This window comes from Solanum stenotomum, chromosome 8 (genome assembly GCF_019186545.1).
Source record: "Solanum stenotomum isolate F172 chromosome 8, ASM1918654v1, whole genome shotgun sequence".
Taxonomy (NCBI): Eukaryota; Viridiplantae; Streptophyta; class Magnoliopsida; order Solanales; family Solanaceae; genus Solanum; species Solanum stenotomum.
In genome coordinates this window covers 5,563,600-5,581,166 of record NC_064289.1, presented here as the reverse complement: position 1 = coordinate 5,581,166, position 17,567 = coordinate 5,563,600, and the positions used below count along the sequence as shown (strand labels likewise).

General features: G+C 34.0%; 1 protein-coding gene across 1 annotated transcript; it reads left to right on the top strand.

The window, feature by feature from the left end:
• The first annotated feature begins 13,723 nt into the window (after nt 1–13,723).
• Nucleotides 13,724–17,400, top strand: LOC125873277 (ribosome-binding factor PSRP1, chloroplastic). The gene is made up of 5 exons (XM_049554179.1): nt 13,724–14,205; nt 14,945–15,088; nt 15,181–15,450; nt 16,866–16,974; nt 17,062–17,400. Exons 1-5 carry the CDS (start codon nt 13,921–13,923, stop codon nt 17,190–17,192), a joined length of 939 nt encoding a protein of 312 aa, XP_049410136.1. The 5' UTR covers nt 13,724–13,920; the 3' UTR covers nt 17,193–17,400.
• The last annotated feature ends 167 nt before the right edge of the window (nt 17,401–17,567 follow it).

Below are 17,567 nucleotides of genomic sequence, written 5' to 3'. Positions count from 1 at the left end.
TTACTACTTGATGGGACGGTAAAATAAACGTGACGTGTAAAACAAACGTCACATTACCAACGTAAGATCTACGTGAAACTACCAACGTGTTTCGGACGTAATTTGGGGATTAACGCATAATTAACGCCGGACTTGGCTCTACTCCATTTCTTTTAGTGGTGGGTTAAATTCTTTACACATGTCGATCGCGTTAAAAATTGAACTCTTATTGACAGTAACGTTTTTAATTTAAAAAAGAATGACTTTCTTTCCTTTTTAGTTTGTTTAAAAAAATGACTTCTTTCTTTTTTTGATAATATTTTAATTTTAGCTTTCTATGTGACATGTTTAAGGTTACAAGATTAAAAAGTAATTTAATACATTTGATATAACTTTAATTTAGGACCACAATATTTAAAAGTTTCTTTATTTTTTTAAACTTCGTATCAAGTCAAACTAGACCACTTTTTTTGAAACAGAGGGAGTAGTTGAATTTGATGGAATTTAGCAATAGATATTGATGAGTTAATAAGTCAACAGTTAAGAAGTCAAGAAATTGACAAGAAAATGATCAAAATGGTCCTTAATGTACATGTGTTATTTTATTTTGGTCTTTAATATATCATACATGATTGAAATGGTCCTTAATGTATAACAAAAAATGTTTATTTTAGTTTTTCACTCTAAATCTAACAAAGATGTCAAAAGAAGGTGTTATATTTGTTGGGAAAAACGTGGACAAGCACAAAAATATATATGGTAAAAGTAATGAAAATAAGAAAAGAAAATAATGACACCAAGAATTTTATGTGGAAACCCTTCTAAATAAGGGAAAAACCACGGGCCAAGAGGAGCAACTGATATCACTATAGTAAGAAACTTTACACTGTGTAGTCACGAATACAATACTCAAAGTGACTACTACACACTCAAAAAGAATAACACTCTTTTGATTTTCACCTTAATAAAATATCGCTCACACTCTATTTTTCCTCATAGACTATTTTCTTATATAGTCTATGGAAACCTCACAGCTCTCTAAATATTTTACTCTCTCTGTGAATTGGTGTATCAAATGAGAGGCTGAAGAGCTCCTTTTATAGATGCAATTGTATTGCACTATTCAAAAATCATGCCACCGAAAATTTGCATTGCTGCAACCTTTGTTGACAAAAGAAAAAGGTTTGCAGCTATTGTTGACAAACAAATTCAGCTGCGTTTTCTTTACAACAATTGCAGCCGCAATTGTTGACCCAAAAACTCATGGGATAGACCCCACAAATCCCCCCTCCAGGCCCATGTACTAGAAGGAGGTATCTTCATCTTCTCAGAGAGAGCTCATGCCAACAAGTTCTTTGCATAACTCGAACTTGTCCATTGTTACCACTTTGGTCAGCATATCTGCAGGATTCTCATTTGTGGAGATCTTTTCAACCTTCATAAATTCATCTTCTATCTTTTCTCGAATCCAGTGATATTTCACGTCTATGTGTTTCGTCCTTGCATGGTACATAGAGTTCTTGCTCAAGTCTATTGCACTTTGACTGTCACAATAGACGACATACTCCTTTTGATGCAAGCCAAGCTCTTGAAGAAATTGCTTGAGCCATATCATTTCTTTGCCAGCTTCGGTAGTCGCAATATACTCATCTTCAGTTGTAGATAGTGCAGCATACTTCTGCAACTTCGACTGCTATGATATAGCTCCCCCTGAAAAAGTAAACAAATATCCAGTAGTGGATTTTCTGTTATCAAGATCACCTGCCATATCAGCATTTGTATAGCCCTTCAAGATTGGATCTGATGCTCCAAAACACAAGCATTCATTTGAGCTTCCTTTAAGATACCTGAGTAACCACTTTACAGCTTAACAATGCTCTTTTCTCGGATTGTCGAGAAATCTGCTGACAACACCAACTGCGTGAGCAATATCAGGTCTAGTGCATACCATTGCATGCATTAGACTTCCGACGACGGAGGAATATGAAACTTTGGCCATTCTCTCTTTTTCCTCCCTAACTGTAGGACACATCTTCTTGCTCAACTTCATATGACCAGCAAGAGGTGTACTAACAGACTTAACATTCTTCATATTGAAGCGCTCTAGTACACGTTCAATGTACTTTTTCTATGACAAAAAAATCTTCCTTTCATCTCTGAGACGAGTAATTCTTATGCCCAAAATTTGCTTGGCATGACCCAAGTCTTTAATAGCAAAAGACTTACGCAACTATTTCTTCAACTCGTCAATCTTGGAAGTATTCTTACCCAAAATCATCATATCATCCACATACAACAAGAGGATGATAAAATCATTGTCAGAAAATTTTTGTACAAATACACAATGATCTGAAGAAGTCTTCTTATAGCCTTGCTCCCCCATAACAGATTTAAACTTTTTGTACTACTGTCTGGGAGCTTGCTTTAAGCCATAAAGACTCTTTTTGAGTTTGCACACAAAATTTTCTTTACCTTCTACTTTGAAGCTCTCAGGTTGTTCCATATAAATTTCTTCTTCTACATCACCGTGAAGGAAAGCCGTTTTCACATCCATCTGCTCAATCTCTAAATTAAGACTAGCAGCCAAACCTAGAACTGTACGAATTGAGGACATTTTCATAACAGGAGAAAATATTTTGTCAAAGTCAATACCCTTTCTTTGACCAAATCCCTTAACAACAAATCTAGCTTTGTACCTTGGCTTCAAGTTGTGTTCTTCAACTTTAACTTTGAACACCCACTTGTTCTTCAAAGCTCTCATGCCCTTGGGCAATTTTACCAACTCATAAGTGTGGTTCTCGTGTAGAGATTTCATCTTATCTTTGCATGGCTTCATTCCATTGATCCTTGTGCTCATCTTCCATGGCCTCCTCGTAACATTCAGGTTCTCCCCCGTCAATGAGTAACATATACTCATTGGGTGAATAACGAGAGAAAGGAACCCGTTGTCTTGTGGACCTCCTAAATAGAATATTTGATTCGTCCACAACTTCATGAGCAGGAGGATCATCAACAACAATATCATTGTTATTATCAACATCAACATGTTGATTCGATACATGATTATGGGCGTCACCATGATCATCAAGCCCAATAACATCATGCATACTTGTGTGAGAAACTTCATCTAGATGAACTATGCCATTAAAACTTGAAGATTCTAGCTTCTCCGCTTTGTCAATATCTTCAATTGTTTGATTCTCCATTAAAATAATATCACGGCTTTTCACAAGTTTCTTCTCAATTGGATCATATAGCCTGTAACCAAATTCATCAAGGCCATATCCAACAAAGATGCATTGTCTTATTTTGGCATCTAACTTTGACCTCTCATCTTTGGGCACATGTACAAAAGCTTTGCAACCAAATACTCTCAAATGGTCATAAGAAACATCTTTTCCATACCAAACATATTTGGTACATCACTTTGCAAAGCAACAACATGAGATATATTAATAACATGTGCAGCGGTCAATAAAGCCTCACCCCAAAATGAGTTCGACAATTTTGCTTCAGAAAGCAAACATCTAACTCTTTCCATCAAGACCCTGTTCATCCTTTCAGCCAAACCATTAAGCTGAGGAGTCTTAGGAGGAGTCGTCTGGTGTCTGATACCTTGATGCTTGCAGTATTCGTCAAATGGTCCGCAATATTCACCACCATTATTAGTACGAATACATTTTAGTTTCTTTCCAGTTTCTCTTTCAACTGAAGCCTGAAACTGCTTGAAGACACCTAACACTTGGTCTTTAGTCTTCAAGACATAGACCCAAAGTTTTCTCGAGCAGTCGTCAATAAAAGTGACAAAATAGAGTGCACCACCCAATGTCCTTGTCTTCATTGGACCGCATTAATCAGAGTGCATCAATTCAAGCAACTCTGTCTACCTTGAAGGAGGGTAAGACTTAAAGAAAACTTTTTTTTGTTTACCAGCCAAGCAGTGCTCACACTTTTCTAATTTAGCACTTTTAAAATTTGACAATAATTTCTTCTTAGCTAGAACATTAAGTCTTTTTTTGCTGATGTGGCTAAGCCTCTTGTGCCATAATGTTGAAGAGTCATCTCTTTCAACCGCATTTACCATATCAACACAAACAGAAACCGTAGTCCAGTATAGACCACGACGTTTATTACCACGAGGCACAACTAAGGAACCCTTAATGAGTTTCCATTTTCCATCACAGTTGGTACTAACATATCCTTCATCATTCAAAACACCAACAGAAATTAGGTGCAGACAAACATCAGGAACATGTTTCACATTGTTCAAAGCTAGTTTAGTTCCAACACTAGTTTCCAAACAAATTGTACCAATACCAACCACCTTAGAAATAGTCTCATTACCCATACTCAAGGTTCCAAAATCACCAGAAGTATAGGAAGAGAAAAAATTCTTCCTCGATATCACGTGAGATGCGGCACCAGTGTCCACAACCCAGCTTGACTCATCACAAGCAATATTTATCATATCCGTATCAAGGATGGTAATAAGATCTTCGGTGGTGACGGTGGCTAGGCAATTTTCATTGCCATCTTCTTTAGTTTCCTCTTTGTTTTTGTTCTCCCTCTTCAACTTTCTGCAGAACTTCTTTGTGTGCCCTTTCATGCCACAATGATAGCATTCAATATCCTTAAGCCTGCCTCTTGATTTGTTCCTATTTTGTTCTTAATTCTGAGAACCACGAGTTTTGTTTCTCCCCCTAGAGCCAGTTATCAGGACATCCGACGAAGAAGAACCTTGGGATTTTTTTCTCATCTCTTCGTTCAAGACACTACTCTTGGCGGAATCCATTGAAATCACACCATCCGGAGCAGAATTTGACAATGAAGTTCTAAATGTTTCCCAAGAGTCTGGTAGGGAATTAAGTAGAAGCAAGCCTTAAATTTCTTCATCAAATTTTATGCCCATAACAGATAATTGGTTCATGATCCCCTGAAAATTATTCAGATGGTCTGTCATCGGAGAACCATCATGATACTTTAAACTCAACATCTGCTTTATGAAGAACATTTTGTTGTTACAAGTCTTCCGAGCATACAAACTTTCAAGACGCTCCCATAGGGTTCGAGCATGTGTCTCCCCAGAAATATGGTTCAACACATTATCGTCAACCCATTGCCTAATGAATCCACAAACCTGTCTGTGCAACAGATTCTACTCTTCATCTGTTTTATTACGAGGCTTTACAGTGGTAAAGACTGGTTGATAAAAATTCTTGACATAAAATAGATCTTTCATTTTCCCTTTCCAAATGACATAATTAACACCATTCAAAGTGACCATTCTACTTGTGTTGGCTTCCATCGTTTTTCCCCCCAAAAAATAGTTATTACAAACCAAAGTAAATCTTTTCTGATGTGGAAATTCAGTATGTGCTGCAACCACAAAGCATACTCAGATAAAACCTTGGCTCTGATACCAGTTTGTTGGGAAAAACGCAGACAAGCACAAAAATATATATGGTAAAAGTAATGAAAATAAGAAAAGAAAATAATGACACCAAGAATTTTACGTGAAAACCCTTCTAAATAAGGGAAAAATCACGGGCCAAGAGGAGCAACTGATATCACTATAGTAAGAAACTTTACACTGTGTAGTCACGAATACAATACTCAAAGTGACTACTACACACTCAAAAGGAATAACACTCTTTTGATTTTCACCTTACTAAAATATCGCTCACACTCTATTTTTCTTCATAGACTATTTTCTTATATAGTCTATGGAAACCTCACAGCTCTCTAAATATTTTACTCTCTCTGTGAATTGGTGTATTAAATGAGGGGCTGAAGAGCTCCTTTTATAGATGCAATTGTATTGCACTATTCAAAAATCATGCCACCGAAAATTTGCATTGCTGCAAACTTTGTTGACAAAAGAAAAAGGTTTGCAGCTATTGTTGACAAACAAATTCAGCTGCGTTTTCTTTACAACAATTGCAGCCGCAATTGTTGACCCAAAAACTCATGGGATGAACCCCACAATATTTAACGGTGGGTTCCACATGTAGCTTATAAACTATACCATTATTATCTTCTTTATTAGCTCTAAAGAATTAGCTCCATAAATACTTTCTCTAACAAATTTCATTATTTTCTCTTCTCATAAATATTATTTTAACTCCAAAGCAATACTTAGCCGTTAAATTATACTCCTTTTGATGTTTTCATCAATACTTTATTCAAGCTTAAATAAGATCTAAATGAGCCCAAAACAACAACTTGAGAGAATCTAATGTGAAAACTTCCTTAATTGTTAATGATAATGTGAAAATTGCTTACTTCGGTGAATCAAAATGATGGAACTATTTTTTATCACAAAAAAACATATATAAAAAATCAAAATTTTACAGTCGAATGATCAGTAAAGAGAAAATACCATAAAATATCCACTAAGATAAGACACCCAAAGCTTAGCTAAGTGATTTGCCACAAAGCTACATCATATATAAACATGAATTTTAATACGGATAAGTGAGAATAGAGAACTATATTAAGAAATCGAGAGATAAATAATATCTTAAGAGAGAAAATAATAATTTTTTTGTTAGAAAAAATGATGATAGTCATGGAGCTCTTTTTTGGAGCTTGCAAAGAAAATAACATTATTATATTTTGTTAGCATGTGGGATCCACCGTTAAATATAACACCTTCTTTTGATATCTTTTATAGATTTAGGGTAAATGCCTAAAGTGAACGCTTTTTGTAATACATTAATGATCATTTCAATCATGTGTGATATATTAAGGATAAAAATAAAGCAACACATATACATTAAACACCATTTTGATCATTTTCTCGTAAATTGACTGAAGTCTCCGCAGCTGATAAGACTGCACCTTCCACTAGGCAACTAGCTAGCTACCTGTTTTTTTCTTTTCATCTAAGCCAACATTAGAGCATTGATTAGTTTGGATCGCACATTATAAAACCTATTTGGGATGACTGCGCTCTCAACAAGAGTTCGAGACCTTTGATTAAGGATGAAACGATCTCACTACTACACTACAACACATGTTAGTACCTATAATTGGGTTGATGATGTGCAAATAGTGAAAGAGTTATTTGTTTCAATATGGTTAAAACGAAATTTAAAAAATAAAATATTTTTTAAAATTTTTAGTTATAAATTTAAATTATGTCAAATATGTTAAAATATTTTAAAATTTTTACCATCTGTAATATGGTGAAACTAAAAAGTTACTAAAAAAACATTATTTTTAAACGAGTACAAATAAAATGAAATGATTGAATAGATCAAAATATTATGAATAGCTAGCCCCATTTTCTGATTAAAATCAATTTATTATGTAGTACAATATGTTTCTATTCTATTCTCTGGTACTTCATGTCGATATCACGTTCTCTGGGAACTACTATTAATTGTTTAGTAGACAGAGACAGGGACGAAGTTAGAATTATCAAGTCGTTTCAATTTAATAATTTTAGTCTAAAGTTATATTTATTTTATCTATTGAATATATATAAATTGTTAAATTTAAATTTAAATTTTATTAATTTATAAAAATTAAATTTTAAATTTTGGCTCCGTCCACGTAAAGATGTTTGTTTGCATATCCAAGAAGAGAATATGGTGGCCTAGGAAATCCAATTTTATTTTTTGTAAAAGAAAAAGGTCCATTGTGCAATCAGTGCTAGAGATCTTTTCGTACATGTAGGGTTAAATAATGAAGATATTCTCCATCGATATAACGAACAATAATTAAAGGACGAGATTTTATTTGTATATATGGTGGCTTCCACTTTTCCAATGGCATCGTACATCTAGTTGAACATTATTCGTCAAAAAATTATACTATGCACATAAAAAACAGAGAAGGACCTAAAATGCCTTTCAAGTATTTGAATTGATACAAAATTACCCTTCATCCACTTATCGGCCCTAAAATACCTCTGACGTCTACCTTTCAGCTCAAAAATACCCTTGTGTCTAACGGATCATACTCATTAGGTGGATGGAAGGGTAATATTGTACCAAATCTCATAGTTTAAGGGCATTTTAGGCCCTTTTCCGTTAAAATAATTTGAAATTACTTGATATATAAGCTCACATGATTGACTTGATTTTGAAATTCATAGTAAATTTAAAATTATAAAAAAGTTAGGCATCTACTCTCTACACTCCTCCCTCCCCGGCCCTTCACTTCTTATCTCTTCCATTTTTTTTTTCTATTTGAATCTTACCCACCATTTTTATTTTATTTTAATTTATGACAAACAAAAGAGAAAAAAAGGAGGAAAATAATGATGCATTCATATAGAAATAATTAGTTCAATAAAAGATGACTTAATTAAGCAAATATGTACAAATATTACATTTTTCTTTTGTGTGTACCCAAAATTAAAAATAAAAGAATAAAAATAATCATTTCTCCTATTCCCACCCTCATCCCATCATGACAATAATACTAATTAAAAGAATATAAATATGTGAGTTCATTTCAAGTTTGAGTCTTGGATTTCCTAATTAATTAAGAATTAGAGATTACAAAAAGGAATAAAAGAGAAATTAACAAGACATTTGGATAATTGGGAGAAAATTTTATATTAATGAAAATAATAATTTTTTTAGATGGACGATCAGTCGGGGTAAGTATGAATTTAATTGGAAGCTCATATATGAGTTGGGTTACGTTATAATAAATTCGGGTCGATTTAAAATAGGCCAATAAAAAAATATCATGAAATTAATTATTTTTTCAATATTATTTTCAAGTGTATCGGGTCAAAATATGAATGATAAGTGGTTTTATAGAAAAAATAGAATTTTTAAAAATATCATTGGTATTATTTATTTGAGAAGGTTTAAATTTGGACCAATCACATTAAGCAATATAATAAATAAATATTTAATAATTTTACTTTAAGGGAGCTATTGAAAATAAGGGCAAATATGAGTCAAAGGATTAACATCGAGGGTATTTTTGAGCCGAAAGGTGGAAGTCAGGGATATTTTAGGGCCGATAGGTGAATAGAGGGTAATTTTGTATCAATTCAAATACTTGAGGGACATTTTAGACTCTTCTCCGTATAAAAAATAGTATGAAGTATTTATATAGGTCAAAACTTATTTGTGATATAGTATATATTAAATTATAATTCATAAAAATATTTCTGACTTTGTCATTGCTCGCGAGGGACATGAGCTAAGTGACTACACTTAATTATTACACTACGCCATTATCATTGTCTCAAAGAAGAAAAAATTGTAATTTGATGAATTATTTTGAGCAAAATATTTTGTATAACAATTAGGTATGAATATAGAAAGTGATATCTTTTTTAATCTTACTAAAAAAAATTAAGTTATTTATACAGATTCATAAAATATGAAAAGAAGGATATGCAATTATAGACCGGATGAATATTAACAACTAATGAATCGTTTGATAGCTGATTTAGATGAGTTATGTAAATATTAAATTTTATATGAGTAATATATCAAGAATGTCTGGTTGTTGGTTGGAAGATAAAATAATAAACATGTGTAAAATCGATTTGAAGTTTGGCTTGCAACCACATAACTAATACATGTGTATAAATTACGAGACAATCTACATAAAATTTCTACATGATTGAAGGTGGATAACTATGTTGGGTTCTGAAGGGTGATTAGAGCATCATGCGGAAGCTTACAATTGCAATCAAGACGGTGATAAATTAGATGACAAATAAAACTATACTAAAGGATATAATATTATTATTTGATATGACCATTGGTCTACATAATTAAAAACTAATAAATTAAAAAGCATAAAAAATGTAGAGAGAAAATCTCCCCATAAACAAAACTGTCTAAACAACTACATTGTGGATTCTATTATGTTATGCTATGAGAATAGAGATCTTCAATTTATAGATCTCCAAACATTTCCTCTAAGGAAAGAATAAACCAAATATGGAAGAAAATTATATTTTCCTTTCAGAAAAAGTTCAAGTATTTATGGTAATACTTTGACTTTTTTTAAGGAAAAAAATAAACTTCAAATAAGGAAAGAAAATCAGAGCAAAACTCTAACAAACTATACATGAATGTCTAATCTCTGCATAACTAATATATATTTGCATAAAATATTATATAAATTGTTTTATAATTAATTTGTGCATTACTAATACCCGCATAATTTTAAGGCCTAACCCATCGGTGACCCCATAAAGTTGGCACAATATTTTACTTACACGCCTTAACTGAACGATGTTCATTTTAGACACTTCATGTAAGGTTCCGTTGTGTCATTCTGACACTTTTTTTAATATCAGCAAAAATATATAATGTGTGTGTGGTACACTCGCGAATGACGCGTAAAATGACGAATTAAACGATGACATTTGTCATTTGTGCCAAAAGTGATTTTTAATTAATTAATTTTGAGTAAAAATAAAATTAACCAATAAATTAATGACACGTGACCCAAATATTACAAAATAAGAGAGAAAGGTGAGCGAGAGAGGAGAGAGACGAGTGAGATAGGAGACATGCAAGCGAGAGAGTCAGTGCATCCTATATACATTTGAATCCACTTGAATATTTGAGATACTAGACATTCTAAAATACATATACATAGGGAAAGAGGTGAGCGAGAGAGAAGATAGACGAGCGACAAAGTCAGTGTATCTCAAATACACACCAAAATCACCGTTCTCCCACCAAATCCTTATACAAACCCCCGTCATCTCCAAATACTAAATCTGCATATAGTAATTTTTTTTCTCTTACAAAATAAATTACGATCACTTTTTCCCTTTTCTTTTGCCTAACACATAGCTTGATAGAGAATGGGAAATTTTTTGTTAGTTAAAGAAAAAAATTAGCTTAGCTTAATGAACTTTACTCCTTCATTTTGCTAAAATCTTCATTCACAAGGGATGAAATTTAACTTGAACAAAATGGTAGCTGAAAAATGGGGAAGAAGAAGAAAAAATAAATTAATAATTAACTAAAGAACCATTCACGCGCAGGTCAGTAAGTGTATCACACTCATTATGCCATGTAAGCAAAAAGTATCAAAACGACACAACACAACCCTACATAAAATGTCTAAAATGAACATCCCTTAATTAAGATGTCTAAGTGAAACATGGTGTCAACTTTAGGGGGCTACCGATGAGTTAAGCCTAACTTTAATTACCAACGAAATGCATGGAGACAATATATTAGTGCAGAACGAGATGACAGTTTGTAGGTCCATTGATATAAGGGAAAAGGGACAAATATAAACTTTCAAAAATGGTATGTCAATACCCTTCATCATATTTTTCATCCATCAAAGCCCTTGCAGTCCAATAATCAGTACATATTTACCCCTCCCACTAACGGAACACTTATTGCGTACACGTGGCACAATCTTACGCCACAATCCGAATTGACCAATTTTTTAACCCAAATTTCAAAACCCACCCATAACCCATTTAACCCACCTAATTTACCCACAAATAAACTCTCTAAAATCCTAAAGAAAAATGGAAATCCTTATTGAATTCATCAACATGAACCCTGACAGTATCCTTATCAACATTAACATCATTTTTAATCTTCTTCGCATTTTAGTAATCCACAGACGACACTGCCGACCATGGCGGTGGAGGTGGTGGCGGATGCTAAGGATAAGAATTTCGGGAAGGAGGAGTTAGTAAAGGATAAGAATTTCGAGAAGGGGGAGGTGTTGTAAAAGTTGCAGGTAAGGAGTAGGATCGGTGGGGAGGTGGTGGGGGAAAGGAAGGAAAGGGCGGAGCAATAGAAGAAGAAGAAGACGGCGGCAGTAGCGGAGGAGGAGAGTGGTGGAGGTGATGATTTTGATGCCTTTTACTCCATGAAATTTCCATTTTTTCTTCCTTGCAGGAACTAGAGGAACAGTAGTAGAAGAATTTTGAAGAAATCAACCGAAGAATTAGAGAAAAAGAATGATGGAAAATGTGGGACCCATGTTGTTAAGGGAAAGTGATTAGGAAGTTAAGTTGTTGAAAAAATAATTTCAAAAAATTAAGTTTTACCAAAACAATCCATTAATTAATAGGAGTATTACAATAAAATTCTTATTACAATCATATTTTTTAAAATGCGTGTAAAGTTTAACATAAATAAATAAACTTTAGAATTTTTCTTTAGGATTTCAAAGAGTTTATTCGTGGGTAAATCAGGTGGGTTAAATGGGTTATGGGTGGATTTTGAAATTTGGGTTAAAAAATTGGTCAATTCGGGTTGTGGCGTAGGATTGCGACACGTGTACACAATGAGTGTTCCGTTAGTGGGAGAGGTAAATGTGTACTGATTATTGGACAGCAAGGGCTCTAGTGGACGAAAAGTATAACGGAGGGTATTGACATACCATTTTGGAAAGTTTGGGGGTATATTTGTCCCTTTTCCCTTGATATAAATAGTTGGGCGTCATGAAGATGGTGCATGCTAAATGACGTTGATCCACCTTGTGTTACTGACGTCACCTTTGTAAAGTTACCTTTACACATATCCGTGTTGTCAGAATTTTTATTAAGAGATGTCAAAATATCAATATGAAGAAGCCAATAAAAGAGACTGAATATGCATATATACTATATGTACATAAAGATTATTTTTAGTCTAACTATACAGTGTAATTTTCAACGATGGAAATATGTCAATTGAAGCCCTTGAATACATGTGGCTCTGTCATTGATACGAGCATACCTAGCACGAGATATTTACTCTCAACCTATCTATATAAGATATGTATCATTTATCATTTAATTTGGTCGATTCATACTTTGATTCTTAGCTAACTCAAGTTAAAATGATCGGTTAGGTGTAAACATTTGAAACGAATAGGTATTTGTTTGATGATTAAGTTCTTCCTACGACCAAATTCAATTGCACAATATTTGCTAGCAGTTTAAGTTCTTTGAAGTACTAAACCTATATAGGCATGTCTACTCCATGCGTCATTAATTTTTATAATCAATATTGATCAGAAACATAGAATGTATAAAAAGTGACCAGCCATGATCGATTAGAGATAGTATTAAAAAGAATTATATTGTTGATATACAAAATTTTATGAGTAACTAAACTATATTATGTTCATTTATATTTGGGCCCTTAAAAGCAGTCCATCAAACCAAACGAGAAAAGTTACTGGGCTTTTTATTTATATGGATTTTATGGGCCTTGTTTGGGCTCTAGAGAGCATTCTATGGTAAAAGAAGTAGTAGAATATTGAGTGGTATATTCCATAAGCAAATGAACTTTTATGCAACATTATATATAGCTAAATGTTTCTTGCAAATTCTGTGTTTCAATTGCAAAATGAAGGGGGGATACCATTATTTGTCTTCATTTCAACAATTCCATGCCTTTAGACCAACATTTAGGTACTCCCTCTCTTTCTATTTATGTATATTTTGCTTCATCTCACCTTTATTTTTGGTTATTATTATTATTATATATATTCTATTGGTCCCAAAATAAGTATGTTTTAGCTTTGTTTCCATGCCCATTAAAAAAATAATTAATAAATACAAGATATTATTTACTAAATTGCCTCCATTTATTAGTAGATATTTCTTGAAAATTAAACACTATTTTAAAAAATTATTTTTTAAATAACATGAAAAAATCAACGATGGGCTGGGCATGAATATTATCCATTTCCATATCTCGTGATCAAACCCAGACACGTCAGCTAGGATATATATGAGAAATGTAATTTGACTACAAATTCGGGGACTATTCTTGCAAATAATACAGAGGTCACGTGTCAACCATCATCTCATTTTGGATAACGCATTTCTTTTTCTTCATCTTCTTCAGTCCCCCACTACTGTACCGAGCAACAAAGTAACTGTGATTCTCCTTCAAAATTTCATCAACCTACTTCACAATTTTACTTCTTAGATTGATAATTTGACTCAGAAATCTCTAGCTACTGTTCCTGCAATATACAACAATGGCGACTCTTTCCCTTTCCCCTTCCGTGGGAACAACTTTTCACTCTCTCCATAGCTACCCAACTGGTACCTCATCCTACTCTTCTTCTTGTCCCACTACTGCTTCTCCAGCTTTGTCACTGACATTGTCATCTAGCAATTCGGGGTTTTTAAATTCAGCTTTCAAGAAGAATGAGATTAATGTTCCAGTGAGGAATAGGGTGACAAAATCCTTTGGGGTTCGGATGTCTTGGGACGGTCCTCTATCTTCCGTTAAACTCATTCTTCAAGGGAAAAACCTTGAGGTTACACTCCTTAGTCCTTACCATATTATTATTTCCCTGCATTTTTTTGTTTTATATGCTAAAGTGTACTTCATAGGAACTTGGGTTATCTGAAAGATAGTTAATTGATTTTCAATCGAGCTGACAGTGTATCTGAAACAACCTCTCTACGCTGCAAAAGTAGGTGTAAGGTCTGCGTACATAATAGTACCTTTTAGCTTTTTAGTATCTGATGTCTCTTGTGTCAATCTAATTTTGATAGGATCTACCATTTCTTGGAATCCATGTAGCCTCAGTGAAAAATAGGGCACAATGAAAGAAAAATTTATTAAGGTGATAGCAATTAGTTGAATTTATAGTTTAGTCATGTTTTATGTTTCTAGTAGTCCTCTAATTTGTCAGAGAAGAAAATATAGAGAGCTTCTAGTACCTTTATTACTCTTTTCTGTTTTTGTTTTGCTTAATGTTAGTTTGAGATGAACTTAAATGGAGGGACATGGTCAATGAGGATTTATAATGCCGAACAAACTTGCTTGTGATTGAGGCATAGTTGTTGTAAAACATATGATGTATAAATTGAGATAAAAAACAATTTAGCTTGTCGGACTCTCGTATTTGGAACCATTAGGAAGTACAATAGTTAGTTCACAATGAAACAACAAGTCTTCGCAGATTGATTGCTCAAATGGATTGTTTTTTCTGCCTTAAACGTGTTCATGGATTTGAAGAGTGGTGACTTATTGTTGTGGTGCAACTACAGTTAACACCTGCTGTGAAGGACTATGTGGAAGAGAAGTTGGGTAAGGCAGTTCAAAAGCACAGCCATCTAGCCAGGGAAGTGGATGTTAGGCTGTCTGTTCGAGGTGGAGAGCTTGGAAAAGGCCCAAAAATTCGAAGATGTGAAGTGTGCACCAAAAACTTGCAAATTCATTATTTTAGGTTTTGTTATTGTTCTTATTATTCAAAATTTACTTGACTGGCATTCCTGAACTATAGGTTACTTTATTTACGAAAAAGCATGGAGTGATTCGTGCAGAGGAAGATGCAGAGTCAATTTATGGAAGTATAGATATGGTATCATCAATTATACAGAGAAAGTTGCGGAAAATTAAGGAGAAGGATTCAGACCATGGTCGCCACATGAAGGGATTCGATAGGCTGAAAGTCAGGGACCCAGAGGTGCTGTTAGTTCAAGAGGATCTTGAAACACTTCCCCAAGAGGAAGAAGTTGAAGATGATGACAAGAGCGACGGCTTTGTTACTGAGGTTGTCTCTGAACTTATGTGTTTTGCCAAATATTCTTCTTGCACTCAATTTATTGGTTACTCCAAGTTTGACATGGCCTTTTAGCTTAGACTTGAATGAATTCTTAGCAACAGCGAGGATACATGTTTTTCACTGTGACTAAAGGGCCTTACTGATGCTGGCAATTGATATCTTGCCCAATTAATATTTTTTAACTGAGTAGAATATCTGAATGAGTTTTGCTAATGTGTATTCCATTTTTGACGTTGGATGCCATAGTCTTGTCCTATTATCCTTCCATGATATGTTTAGAGTATTATAGAAGAGAGGTAGTAAGAGCCAGGAAAAAGACATCTGATTGTACGATGATATATAAGATGGTTATCATTCTTTTGTTTGATGTTTAACGGTGGATCGGAGTAGAATAAGAATCGACGGGTGGAATAACACTTGGGTATCACAATCTAGGATGTTGATAAAAACTTCATTTCCTGTGTCAGTTTTAAAATTTTATTCCAGTCCTTGAATTAGTAAGGATCTTGAACGGAGAAAACTGGTAGGTGTTGTGAAGATATGGTATGTTTCGCTTTAAAGGGAAAAACTTCTAAATTTTACGTTAAAATGGTTCACCTAGAAAGCATTTGAAATACCATTTAGGAACTAAGATTTGGTGACCTTTATAGCAGTATGAACAGGGTTGGCGTATGCCTTAAAACATCCTGATTTCTGATCTTAAGTTATGTGATAGCAGATGCCCCTGCCCATTTTCTCCTGGGGACTCCCTGTTTCATTTGTTGCATTTACCGAACATTGAGGCATGTATATTAGGCTCATCTTTCCAGTTACAGTGTTTATTTAAATTACAGGTGTAATATCCATTCCAGATACAATAAGGCTGTCCTTTATCTAAAAGTGTTTTTTTGTATGGAACACCTTTGTCCTTTCTGTTTCTACCATTCCAAATCCTCTCACGACCTATCAAATGCCTGTGTCTTTATTCAGCCCAAACCGAGTAGCCTATGCTGTAGCCAGATATTCATAATCTCTACTTGATATAAATGCCTCGGTGGCTTCTGCACTCACAGCATGCTTTGTCTACCCAAGCATTGAAACGTGCGTCTTCTCTTTTAAGTGAACAAATTCTTGGCTGTTGAGTGGGTGTAGCACTGTAGATCATGTTGGACTCTTCCCTTTTATGCTTTAACTGCCTGTTCCAGAATACTGAATGATGCACCACGTCATTAACAGACATCACCCTTGAAATCCTAGCTTGAGATGTAATGATCTGATCGTCAAGATTTACTACATTCGCTTAAATGAGTATAAACAACCATTTTAATGGTTAATAATGTTTTAGATATAGATTTATTGGGTATTTTGCCTAATTTTTCTAGAATTCTATTCTCGAACTCACTTCCGTTCATATTTTATTTCAGGTTGTTCGTAAGAAGTCCTTTGACATGCCACCTTTAAGTGTCAATGAAGCAATTGAACAGCTGGAAAATGTCGACCATGACTTCTACGGTTTCCGGAATGAGGAAACTGGTACTGATAAATATCTTTAAAACTTCATAAACAATTTTCTGAATGCTTCAATGGTATTTGGGTTTATGATTCTATGCCTTGCTGCAGGTGAGATTAACATTGTTTACAGACGAAAAGAAGGAGGTTATGGACTTATTATTCCAAAGGAAGATGGTAAAACAGAGAAGTTAGAGCCCTTGGAGGTTGAACCAGAGAAAGAACCGTCGATAGCAGAATAAATCGATTTGGTAAAAGAGTTCTTAGTTAGTCACTGAGTACATTTGCTTAGCATTATGTTCACTCCTTGAGAGTCAGAAAAAACAGTTTTATGAATTGAGAACATATTGCCAAAAAAGCTTCCGTATGAAAGTAGATGTTTCTACTGTTCTGTAAAATTTGTAATTATAACTTGAAAAAGGGAATAATGCAACTGAATTTTACATTCTAGTGTGCGCTTTGTTGGATCTTTGCTCATTGTGCTTCTGGTGTAAGGGAGCCAAAACATTTGTATGTTTGCAGCTTATGAAGGTGAAATGTACATCTACATATCATCTATTACGTAGAAACTACGTAATTCACTCTTATTATTGTGTATATATGATGAAGGTAGTCAT

Coding starts and splice junctions, on each gene's coding strand:
- LOC125873277 (XM_049554179.1), top strand. CDS start 13,921: ATGGCGACTCTTTCCCTTTCCCCTTCCGTGGGAACAACTTTTCACTCT. Junction 15,089..15,180: donor CAAAAATTCGAAGATGTGAA/GTGTGCACCAAA, acceptor CCTGAACTATAG/GTTACTTTATTTACGAAAAA. Junction 16,975..17,061: donor TTTCCGGAATGAGGAAACTG/GTACTGATAAAT, acceptor GCCTTGCTGCAG/GTGAGATTAACATTGTTTAC.